This window comes from Ictalurus punctatus, chromosome 3, assembly GCF_001660625.3.
Source record: "Ictalurus punctatus breed USDA103 chromosome 3, Coco_2.0, whole genome shotgun sequence".
In the NCBI taxonomy this organism is placed as follows: domain Eukaryota; kingdom Metazoa; phylum Chordata; class Actinopteri; order Siluriformes; family Ictaluridae; genus Ictalurus; species Ictalurus punctatus.
In genome coordinates this window covers 7,361,128-7,373,443 of record NC_030418.2, presented here as the reverse complement: position 1 = coordinate 7,373,443, position 12,316 = coordinate 7,361,128, and the positions used below count along the sequence as shown (strand labels likewise).

General features: G+C 44.7%; 1 protein-coding gene and 6 non-coding genes across 7 annotated transcripts in view; 6 read left to right on the top strand and 1 right to left on the bottom strand.

Moving 5' to 3' along the window:
• wdr11 (WD repeat domain 11) overlaps positions 1-1,688 on the bottom strand; it is a 128,756-nt gene extending 127,068 nt beyond the window's left edge. Inside the window, exon 1 of the mRNA XM_017464559.2 lies at positions 1,254-1,688. Within this exon, the coding sequence (XP_017320048.1) occupies positions 1,254-1,339 (86 nt within the window). The 5' untranslated portion in view covers positions 1,340-1,688. The remainder of the gene's footprint in view (positions 1-1,253) is intronic.
• Positions 1,689-7,663: 5,975 nt separating this feature from the next.
• On the top strand, positions 7,664-7,734 carry trnag-acc (transfer RNA glycine (anticodon ACC)). Its single transcript has one exon. It is a non-coding gene; the product is annotated as a tRNA-Gly (tRNA).
• A 592-nt stretch (positions 7,735-8,326) lies between these two features.
• trnag-gcc (transfer RNA glycine (anticodon GCC)) lies at positions 8,327-8,397 on the top strand. Its single transcript has one exon. It is a non-coding gene; the product is annotated as a tRNA-Gly (tRNA).
• A 1,249-nt stretch (positions 8,398-9,646) lies between these two features.
• trnag-gcc (transfer RNA glycine (anticodon GCC)) lies at positions 9,647-9,717 on the top strand. Its single transcript has one exon. It is a non-coding gene; the product is annotated as a tRNA-Gly (tRNA).
• A 592-nt stretch (positions 9,718-10,309) lies between these two features.
• trnag-gcc (transfer RNA glycine (anticodon GCC)) lies at positions 10,310-10,380 on the top strand. Its single transcript has one exon. It is a non-coding gene; the product is annotated as a tRNA-Gly (tRNA).
• Positions 10,381-10,960: 580 nt separating this feature from the next.
• Positions 10,961-11,031, top strand: trnag-gcc (transfer RNA glycine (anticodon GCC)). The gene has a single exon. It is a non-coding gene; the product is annotated as a tRNA-Gly (tRNA).
• A 1,027-nt stretch (positions 11,032-12,058) lies between these two features.
• Positions 12,059-12,129, top strand: trnag-gcc (transfer RNA glycine (anticodon GCC)). The gene has a single exon. It is a non-coding gene; the product is annotated as a tRNA-Gly (tRNA).
• The last annotated feature ends 187 nt before the right edge of the window (positions 12,130-12,316 follow it).

Genomic DNA, 12,316 nt, shown 5'->3' with positions numbered 1-12,316 from the left:
ACCAGAAGCAACATATTACCACGCTGGTTAGATTTTTTTTTGCCAAGCTCTTTGTCAGCTTGATCAATATTACATAAACTGTAAGAGATTTTTTTTATAGAAAAGTCATTATCAAAAATAAGAAAACAATAACAATAAAGGCATATTTTTTTCCTTTTGGTTTGGTGTTATTTACAGTCCCCTCCTAAACTATTGGAGTGTCAAGGCCAATTCATTTGTTTTTGCAGTTTGGGTTTGAGATCAAAAGATGAATATGAAAAGAGAGTTTAGAATTTCAGGGGGGGGGGGGGGAGGGAGGGGAGGGGGGGAGGGGTGTTAGACTGGTCAATCACCAGAATTTAACCCAATAAGCAGCACTTCACCTCTTGAAGAGGGGACTGAAGCGAGAACCCCTCACCCCAAAACAAACAACTGAAAGAGGCTGCTGTAAAAGCCTGGAAAAGCATCACAAAAGAAGAAACCAACAATTTGATGATGTCAGTGAGTAGCAGGCTCGATGCACCTATTGCAAGCAAGGGATATGCAACCAAATATTAAGTGCTATTGACTAACTTATTTCAAGACTTCTGTTCCTATACTTGTGCTCACCTAAAACTGAGTGGTCTGATACAAAAGGTTCTATGTTTTATGTTGTTTATCTAGATGTAAATGCCAGGAAGTAAAAGTTGAAATCCTTAAATCTCGTCTTATATCCATCTTGTGGATGGTACTTGGGTTTGAGACATTAATTGGCCTTGCCGTTCCAATAGTTTCAGAGGTAAATGTATAGAAGGAACTGCAAAGCAAGGTCCCCTTAAAAAGACAGCAATAACACCCTGTGCCTCACGACCGAAAATTTGCTCGCGTACTATTATATTAAACAAAGCTTTATTTTGGTGCTTGTTATGCTGCAGTGTATGAATATTAAGATTGGAATTTGTAACAATACGCTGAAATTTCCTGCGCTGATTTCATGTCAAATGTAAACTAGTTTTGTGCAAATGCATGCTAGTAAAACTGAAATCCACGCAGCTAAGTATAATAAATGTTAAGCCTATAAAAGCAAGATCATGAGCGCCCACCTGGATGGTAAACAAACACGCAGAATCACTTGACAGCGCTTGTAGACAGACATGCGTCTCAGAGCGATTCAATATTGCGTACATTATATAAAATGAATAAAAAAATAAATTAAAAACGTTGCTAAACCTGAAACACAAGCGCATATTAATTAGAAGCGCCGATTAGCCACTATGCTAGCTAATTCTACTCACCAGTCAACTGCAGTTTTGTTTTGTAAACTGAGAGTCCCGGTAAGTGTCCGTGCAGCTAGTTTAATGTTTACAGTGTACGGAATCATGACGGTAAGAGCTGTCGATCCTACATGAAAATAGCTGGAATTCTGGTTGGTTAAATGATGTAGAAATGAATGGTTGTCAGATAAGCTTGTAAACAGGAAGTAAGTCAAGTGCGTCACGGTTTTGTTCCAGGAAGGGAACGAGTACTCGCAACTGTAGTTCCTATGTCTGTCAAAGACAACCACCCGTAGCCGCTGAGCTATGGTCCCCTCCGGGGAAAGTTATCGGAAAGTTGCTTTTAGCATACACTGAAGACATTCGGGTTTGGCGCAATAGATCAGAATTTCAGCTTTCAATTCCTGATATTGACATCTAGATGTGTTAAACAACGTAAAACGTGGCACCTTTTGTTTGAACCCACCCATTTTTCAAGTGATCCAAAATATTGAAGCATGTGACCGACAGGTGTTTCTTGTCACCCAGGTGTGTCCAGTTAGATTGATTGTTTAAACAAGAAGCACAGAGATGAGCCACAAAAGTTCTGGAACCAAGATTAAGCTCTACCAAAGTGATGGAAAAGCCAAAATGTGGAGAAAGAAATGATCTGCTCATAATCCAAAACATGGCTTGGAATTGCATGGCTGTTTCTGGAACGTAAGTATACAAGAAAATTTATAGATAGATAGATAGATAGATAGATTTCTATGTACTCTATGGCCAGAATTATGTGGACACTTAACCATAACACAAACACATCAGGGTGTTCCAAAGCTGTACAGTTGTCTAGAACGCCTTTCAATTGCAGTAGCATTAAGATTTTCTTTCATTTGAACTAAGATGCCCAAGTCAGTTCCAGCATGTCAATGTCCCTGTGCACAAAGTGAGGTCCATGAAGACATGGTTTACCAAGGTTGATTTGGAAGAACTCTGACATCCTGCATGAATCCCCTCGGCCACAGTCCAAAATCTAGTAGAAAGCCTTCTCAGAAAAGTGGAGAAAAGGGGGAACAACTCCATAGTAATGCCCATGGTTTTGGAATGGGATGACTAATACTCAGATATCAACATGTCTGTACTGGGAAGGGATTAAGATATACTCTGTACATTTCACAAAAAAAATATTTGATACAAGTAATCGTAAAACAAGCATGTTGCACATACACAATACTTGTCACAGCAGACAACAATGTATTTGCTAATTTCTCATACAAATATATATGATACTAGGCTTGTTGTTTTTATAAGTCTAGGTCTCTAAAGACCTGAATAAACTGAATCATTATAAGCCTCTATAATTTAATCCAATATACATTATTTTAGAGTTTTTAATATATTTTCTTAATTGTTGGTTCCTGAAAGTGGATTATACATATTTCTATCTGGCCTGTTAATGGCCTAATCATTCCCAACTACACCACACTTCCAGTTGTTTTCTCTATTTTCATTGATTTGTAAGGTGTTGATTAATTGTCTATAACAGCAGCTCTGACAGTAGTGCAGGCTGTAATTCAAGTAATATGTTTATATACTGTGGATGCACTCATTCCAAATTCTTATTGTTTTATAGCAAATTTTTTCACGTATTGTAGACATGCTATATAAACAAACCCACAAATAAATAAATAAAACATATGTAATCATTGAAATGCTGAAGTTTTCTATGAGGAGAGGTAAAGTTGTAACTTTACGTTTTCCATCATGGAAATGTCTTCAGGATCCAGGATTCCACTCCCTTATTAACTGAGAGTTATAAAGAGTTGCTGGTAAGGTTGTTATCATACAGTGATAATCATGGTGATAATGATAATAACTAACTAAAATTAACTTCTGCAGACATTCCACAACATTCAGTGTGTTTCTCTCTCTCTCTCTCTCTCTCTCTCTCTCTCTCTCTCTCTCTCTCTCTCTCATATACACAGTATCTTGCAAAAGTGAGTACACCCCTCACATTTTTCTAAATATATGATTATATCTTTTAATGTGAGAACACTGAAGAAATGACACTTTGCTAAAGTAGTGAGTGTACAGCTTGTGTAACAGTGTAAATTTGCTGTCCCCTCAAAATAACTCAACACACAGCCATTAATGTCTAAACCACTGGCAACAAAAGTGAGTACACCCCTAAGTGAAAATGTCCAAAGTTGGCCCAATTAGCCATCTTCCCTCCCCGGTGTCATGTGACTTGTTAGTGTTACAAGGTCTCAGGTGTGAATGGGGAGCAGGCGTGTTAAATTTGGTGTCATCGCTCTCGCAGTCTACCGACCCGGTCGCCCAAGTTCAGCCCACGCTCAAGACAAACGACACGACCACCCAAGTTCTGCCAAAGCCCGAGTCTGCTGACACGCACAGCCAAGTTCTGCTCACGCCCGAGTCTGCCGACTCAGCCGCCCAGGTTCTGCTCACGTCTGAGTCTACCGACACGGCCTGAGATCTACGAGGTGATCTCAACTCCAGAGCTGCAACCTTCCTGTTCCGCTGTGGACGTCGCTCAGCCTCCCCGCTCGGCTGTGGACGTCGCTCAGCCTCCCCGCTCGGCTGTGGACGTCGCTCAGCCTCCCCGCTCGGCTGTGGACGTCGCTCAGCCTCCCCGCTCGGCTGAGGTCGTCACTCAGCCTTCCTACTCCATGGCGAACATCGTTCCCCCCTCCTGCTTCGAGGAGAGCTATGCTCCTCTCCCGGGCCTCACGGAGACCCACGCTCCTCTCCCGGGCCTCACGGAGACCCACGCTCCTCTCCCGGGCCTCACGGAGACCCACGCTCCTCTCCCGGGCCTCACGGAGACCCACGCTCCTCTCCCGGGCCTCACGGAGACCCACGCTCCTCTCCCGGGCCTCACGGAGACCCACGCTCCTCTCCCGGGCCTCACGGAGACCCACGCTCCTCTCCCGGGCCTCACGGAGACCCACGCTCCTCTCCCGGGCCTCACGGAGACCCACGCTCCTCTCCCGGGCCTCACGGAGACCCACGCTCCTCTCCCGGGCCTCACGGAGACCCACGCTCCTCTCCCGGGCCTCACGGAGACCCACGCTCCTCTCCCGGGCCTCACGGAGACCCACGCTCCTCTCCCGGGCCTCACGGAGACCCACGCTCCTCTCCCGGGCCTCACGGAGACCCACGCTCCTCTCCCGGGCCTCACGGAGACCCACGCTCCTCTCCCGGGCCTCACGGAGACCCACGCTCCTCTCCCGGGCCTCACGGAGACCCACGCTCCTCTCCCGGGCCTCACGGAGACCCACGCTCCTCTCCCGGGCCTCACGGAGACCCACGCTCCTCTCCCGGGCCTCACGGAGACCCACGCTCCTCTCCCGGGCCTCACGGAGACCCACGCTCCTCTCCCGGGCCTCACGGAGACCCACGCTCTGCCTTCATGCTTCATGAGGATGTCGCTCAGCCTGCCTGCCCAGCTGTGGTCGTTGCTCTGCCTACCTGTTCAGCCGGGGATGTCACTCCGCTTTCATGCTCCGACGAGGATGTCGCCCTGCTTCCCTGCTCCGCCGAGGACGTCGCTCAGCCTGCCTGCCCGGCTGTGATCGTCGCTCTGTTTCCCTGCTCAGCCGAGGACTTCGCTCAGCCTGTCTGCCCGGCTGTGGTCGTCGCTCTGCCTACCTGTTCAGCTGAGGACGTCGCTCTGCTTCCATGCTCCGCCGAGGACGTCGCTCTGCTTTCCTGCTCTGCCGTGTACGTCGCTCTGCTTTTTTGTTTCGCCAAGAACGCCATGTGGTCTCCAGGCTCTGCTTGGGACATTCTGTCCAGGGGGCTGGGGCCGCCAATGGAGATGGATGTTTCATGGCACTCTGGGAGGAGTGCCCTTCGGGGGGAGTTCTGTCACGTGTTCCCCTTTATGCAGCATGCTGTGGAGCATGTGAGCACGCGTGCACGAGGACCTGCTTTTCCCTTGTGGACAATCGTGACATTTCTACACGTGCATTTGTTTGTTTCTGTTATGTCTCCTCCCCGTTCTGTCATTGGCTATTGTTTCCTGAATAATAGTGTGTCTGAATCGTCCTCAGCCGTCAGCCATTACGAGGCTGATTACCGCATATATACTGCGCGCCTCCCAGCACACAACGCAGGATGTTGAATGAGTTGTAGTAGATTAGTTTAGAGTCCTTACGATAGATAACCACAGTCACAGTCCATAGTTTCATGTTTCGATTCTTAGTCTTAGTCTTAGTTCATGTCATGTTTAGTTTCGTTTGTTAAGTTCACTCTGGTTTCTCCGCTACCAGTCCCTCGCTGTTGTTTATGTTTCAGGTTTGGTATATCGACCCTGTATCCCGAGACCACGACCTTGTTTCCTGCCTTGCCTCGTTTATGCCTGTTTGCCGATTGCCTGAACCTTGCATGTTACTGGTTTATGTTTTTGGATCACGTTTTGGATTTGTCTGCCTGCCTCTCTTTAAATAAAACTGTTGTTCAACCTGCGCTTGCATCCTACCTTATCTCCGTTGCGTCACGAAACGTGACCACTAGGAACAGGAAATTGTTCACCCATGACTTCCTGTTTCACAGGGGTATAAATATGAGGTAACACACCGGCCAAATTCCCTTCGTAATTCCCTACTTAGTGGAGAAGCCTTTGTTTGTAATGTCAGCTTCAAGACGCTTCTTTTATGAAGAAATTAATCGGCCATAGTATTCAGGTGTACTTTTGGCCCGTTCTTCTAAACATATTGTCTTTAAATCTTGTTCAATTGGATTCAAGTCAGCTGATTGACTGGGTCATTCTAACACCTCGTTTTTTTTTTTTTTTTTTTTTTTTTTTTTTTTTTTTTTCTCTGAAACCAATTTAGAGTTTCCTTTGCTGTATGCTTTGGATAATTGTCCTGCTGAAAGGTCCACCCATGTCTCATCTTCATCATCTGATGGATGGCAGCAGATTCTTCTGAAGAATCTTCCAGTAAAGGGCTCCATTCATCGTTCCTTCAATTACATTTACATTTATAACGTGACGGTACTTGTTTTTTTGCAGTAGCATAGGTACTGGTTAGTAATGAAGGTACCAAGGTTGTAATTCTTCCAGAACTGAAGGTGGCAGCAAATATGAGCAAGTGTTTTACAAGCACACGTGAAAAACTACAGAAGATGGCGACAATTTTAGCGATGCCCTGGCTCATTGAGAGGAAAAGGGAGGAAAGCTCATTGAGAGGAAAGTTACCATCGGGTTGCCGGTGTGCAACCAATGCCATCATTCATTTTAAACAAAGTGAGGAAACACCTGTCATTTGGCAAAGCCCGTGAAAGACGGGCCCTATCTTAAGTTTGTTTGAGGCAGAAGTCATTGTTGCCGTGAAACCAGCTAACGTTATGCTCCATGTAATGTTTCCGATAGCAAGTTATTTGTTAACGATGCTAAAGCATTGCAATGTTATAAACAACCTCCTAATGGGCCACCATGCATCGCTATTCAGCCTGTGTCCTGTCAGCAAAATGTAGCCTAATGTCACTAATAATTATTGAGCTTTTAACGGTGTAATAAATCTTTTTGGCCTGCCACTATATCAGTGAATTTTATACTAATGCTCGCATTGAGAGTATAAAGTGTGTGTGTGTGTGTGTGTGTGTGTGTGTGTGTGTGTGTGTGTGTGTGCTTAGTAGGGCACCTTAGCACTTTGTTATTAGCACAGCACTGTTTTATTAGTCATTGTCAGGCAGTGTTTGATAACTAAAATATCCCCCTCTCTCTTTCTTTTCCAGTATTAACCAGAGGAGGATGTCCTCCAGGAGTTTTTAATTTTATTTTTTAGTTTTTTTATACCACACCGTGGTACCAACTTTGTTATCGAGTATCATGTACTTTAGGTGGTATCAGTACTGACTACTAGATTTTTGGTATTGTGACATCCCTAGTAGCTGTATAACCTGTTTGATGAGAGAGGGTCTGACTTTCTTGACGTTGTACCAGGCTGCAAGGACAAATAGAACTGGGTGTCATCAGCATAGCAATGGTATGAGAAGCCATGAGACTCAAGCACCTGCCCCAGAGATGTAGTGTAAATAGAAAAGAGCAGTGGACCTAGAACTGACCCCTGAGGAACCCCAGTTGTGAGTTGCTGAGTTTCAGAAATACCTCCCCTCCACAATACCTTGAAGGATCTGTCTGAGAGAGAGGATTCAATCCAGCATAGAGCCGTTCCGGTGATGCCTAGGCTGGAGAGAGTTGACAGGAGGATCTGCTGATTCACAGTGTCAAAAGCAGCAGAGAGGTCAAATAGGATGAGGACAGATGATCTAGAAGTTGCAAATGGTGTTTCGATTTCCGGCCAGTGCACAAAGGAGTTTTGTATATTGAGCCTTCTCCTTTAGACTTTTAACGCAAATTGCTGAAGCGGCACAGTACTTAGGTGTAAATCGTACTCTCCGAACTCCTTGGTTCTTTAACACAGGCATTGGTGTTTCAGTGGTAGAATTCTCGCCTACCACGCGGGAGGCCCGGGTTCGATTCCCGGCCAATGCATAGCAGGGTTTTGAATATTGAGCCTTCACCCAAAACACTTCACAAGCCTTATCAATTCTGACCAAAGTAGGGTAATAGATGAACTTCATGCTGCTGAAATGTGCAAGAGAGGCTCCTTGAAAATTTTAAACCAAATTGCTGAGTCAGCACAATACTTACCTGAAAAGCACACTCTGTGAAGTCCGGGTTAGATTCCAGGCCAACCCACAACTGAGTTTTGGAGACGCTTGTGTTGCATGAGCCTTCACCCAAAGCACTTCACAAGCCTTATCAATACAACTGTCCAAACTAGGGTACTCCATGCTGCTGAAATATACTTAGGATGACTTAGGATACTTAGGATACTTAGACTTAGGATGCTCCTTTTCTATTTTGAAACCAAACTGTTGAATCAGCACAATACTTAAGTGAAAAGCACACTGCGTTGTCATTGATCGTTTATGATAAGCAGTGGTGGTTCGATGTCCGGCCAGTGCACAAATGAGTTTTGTATATTGAGCCTTCTCCTTTAGACTTTTAACGCAAATTGCTGAAGCGGCACAGTACTTAGGTGTAAATCGTACTCTCCGAACTCCTTGGTTCTTTAACAAAGGCATTGGTGTTTCAGTGGTAGAATTCTCGCCTGCCACGCGGGAGGCCCGGGTCCGATTCCCGGCCAATGCATAGCAGGGTTTTGAATATTGAGCCTTCACCCAAAGAACTTCACAGGCCTTATGAATTCTATCCAAACTACGGTAGTAGAAGAACTTCATGCTGCTGAAATATGCAAGTGAGGCTCCTTTCGAATTTTAAACCAAATTGCTGAGTCAGCACAATACTTACCTGAAAGCGCACTCTGTGAAGTCCGGGTTAGATTCCAGGCCAATGCATAGCAGGGTTTTGAATATTGAGCCTTCACCCAAAGCACTTCACAAGCCTTATCAATTCTGACAAAACTAGGGTACTCCATGCTGCTGAAATATACTTAGGATGACTTAGGATACTTAGGATACTTAGACTTAGGATGCTCCTTATCTATTTTGAAACCAAACTGTTGATTCAGCACAATACTTACCTGAAAAGCACACTCTGTGAAGTCCGGGTTACATTCCAGGCCAACCCACAACTGAGTTTTGGAGACGCTTGTGTTGCAAGAGCCTTCACCCAAAGCACTTCACAAGCCTTATCAATTCTGTCCAAACTACGGTAGTAGAAGAACTTCATGCTGCTGAAATATGCAAGAGAGGCTCCTTGAAAATTTTAAACCAAATTGCTGAGTCAGCACAATACTTACCTGAAAAGCACACTCTGTGAAGTCCGGGTTACATTCCAGGCCAACGCACAACTGAGTTTTGGAGACGCTTGTGTTGCAAGAGCCTTCACCCAAAGCACTTCACAAGCCTTATCAATTCTGTCCAAACTACGGTAGTAGACGAACTTCATGCTGCTGAAATATACAATAGAGGCTCTTTTAGAATTTTAAACCAAATTGCTGAGTCAGCACAATACTTTCCTGAAAGCACACTCTGTGAAGTCCGGGTTAGATTCCAGGCCAACGCACAACTGAGTTTTGGAGACGCTTGTGTTGCAAGAGCCTTCACCCAGAGAACTTTACAAGCCTTATCAATTCTGACCAAACTAGGGTACTCCATGCTGCTGAAATATACTTAGGATGACTTAGGATACTTAGACTTAGGATGCTCCTTTTCTATTTTGAAACCAAACTGTTGATTCAGCACAATACTTAAGTGAAAAGCACGCTGCGTTGTCATTGATCGTTTATGATAAGCAGTGGTGGTTCGATTTCCGGCCAGTGCACAAAGGAGTTTTGTATATTGAGCCTTCTCCTTTAGACTTTTAACGCAAATTGCTGAAGCGGCACAGTACTTAGGTGTAAATCGTACTCTCCGAGCTCCTTGGTTCTTTAACACAGGCATTGGTGTTTCAGTGGTAGAATTCTCGCCTGCCACGCGGGAGGCCCGGGTTCGATTCCCGGCCAATGCATAGCAGGGTTTTGAATATTGAGCCTTCACCCAAAACACTTCACAAGCCTTATCAATTCTGACCAAAGTAGGGTAATAGATGAACTTCATGCTGCTGAAATATGCAAGAGAGGCTCCTTGAAACTTTTAAACCAAATTGCTGAGTCAGCACAATACTTACCTGAAAAGCACACTCTGTGAAGTCCGGGTTAGATTCCAGGCCAACCCACAACTGAGTTTTGGAGACGCTTGTGTTGCATGAGCCTTCACCCAAAGCACTTCACAAGCCTTATCAATACAACTGTCCAAACTAGGGTACTCCATGCTGCTGAAATATACTTAGGATGACTTAGGATACTTAGGATACTTAGACTTAGGATGCTCCTTTTCTATTTTGAAACCAAACTGTTGAATCAGCACAATACTTAAGTGAAAAGCACACTGCGTTGTCATTGATCGTTTATGATAAGCAGTGGTGGTTCGATGTCCGGCCAGTGCACAAATGAGTTTTGTATATTGAGCCTTCTCCTTTAGACTTTTAACGCAAATTGCTGAAGCGGCACAGTACTTAGGTGTAAATTGTACTCTCCGAACTCCTTGGCTCTTTAACAAAGGCATTGGTGTTTCAGTGGTAGAATTCTCGCCTGCCACGCGGGAGGCCCGGGTTCGATTCCCGGCCAATGCATAGCAGGGTTTTGAATATTGAGCCTTCACCCAAAACACTTCACAAGCCTTATCAATTCTGACCAAAGTAGGGTAATAGATGAACTTCATGCTGCTGAAATATGCAAGAGAGGCTCCTTGAAACTTTTAAACCAAATTGCTGAGTCAGCACAATACTTACCTGAAAAGCACACTCTGTGAAGTCCGGGTTACATTCCAGGCCAACGCACAACTGAGTTTTGGAGACGCTTGTGTTGCAAGAGCCTTCACCCAAAGAACTTTACAAGCCTTATCAATTCTGACCAAACTAGGGTACTCCATGCTGCTGAAATATACTTAGGATGACTTAGGATACTTAGACTTAGGATGCTCCTTTTCTATTTTGAAACCAAACTGTTGATTCAGCACAATACTTAAGTGAAAAGCACACTGCGTTGTCATTGATCGTTTATGATAAGCAGTGGTGGTTCGATGTCCGGCCAGTGCACAAATGAGTTTTGTATATTGAGCCTTCTCCTTTAGACTTTTAACGCAAATTGCTGAAGCGGCACAGTACTTAGGTGTAAATCGTACTCTCCGAACTCCTTGGCTCTTTAACAAAGGCATTGGTGTTTCAGTGGTAGAATTCTCGCCTGCCACGCGGGAGGCCCGGGTCCGATTCCCGGCCAATGCATAGCAGGGTTTTGAATATTGAGCCTTCACCCAAAGAACTTCACAAGCCTTATCAATTCTGACAAAACTAGGGTACTCCATGCTGCTGAAATATACTTAGGATGACTTAGGATACTTAGGATACTTAGACTTAGGATGCTCCTTATCTATTTTGAAACCAAACTGTTGATTCAGCACAATACTTACCTGAAAAGCACACTCTGTGAAGTCCGGGTTACATTCCAGGCCAACCCACAACTGAGTTTTGGAGACGCTTGTGTTGCAAGAGCCTTCACCCAAAGCACTTCACAAGCCTTATCAATTCTGTCCAAACTACGGTAGTAGATGAACTTCATGCTGCTGAAATATGCAAGAGAGGCTCCTTGAAAATTTTAAACCAAATTGCTGAGTCAGCACAATACTTACCTGAAAAGCACACTCTGTGAAGTCCGGGTTACATTCCAGGCCAACGCACAACTGAGTTTTGGAGACGCTTGTGTTGCAAGAGCCTTCACCCAAAGCACTTCACAAGCCTTATCAATTCTGTCCAAACTACGGTAGTAGATGAACTTCATGCTGCTGAAATATGCAAGAGAGGCTCCTTGAAAATTTTAAACCAAATTGCTGAGTCAGCACAATACTTACCTGAAAAGCACACTCTGTGAAGTCCGGGTTACATTCCAGGCCAACGCACAACTGAGTTTTGGAGATGCTTGTGTTGCAAGAGCCTTCACCCAAAGCACTTCACAAGCCTTATCAATTCTGTCCAAACTACGGTAGTAGACGAACTTCATGCTGCTGAAATATACAATAGAGGCTCTTTTAGAATTTTAAACCAAACTGTTGATTCAGCACAATACTTAAGTGAAAAGCACACTGCGTTGTCATTGATCGTTTATGATAAGCAGTGGTGGTTCGATTTCCGGCCAGTGCACAAAGGAGTTTTGTATATTGAGCCTTCTCCTTTAGACTTTTAACGCAAATTGCTGAAGCGGCACAGTACTTAGGTGTAAATCGTACTCTCCGAACTCCTTGGTTCTTTAACAAAGGCATTGGTGTTTCAGTGGTAGAATTCTCGCCTGCCACGCGGGAGGCCCGGGTTCGATTCCCGGCCAACGCATAACAGGGTTTTGAATATTGAGCCTTCACCCAAAACACTTCACAAGCCTTATCAATTCTGACCAAAGTAGGGTAATAGATGAACTTCATGCTGCTGAAATATGCAAGAGAGGCTCCTTGAAAATTTTAAACCAAATTGCTGAGTCAGCACAATACTTACCTGAAAAGCACACTCTGTGAAGTCCGGG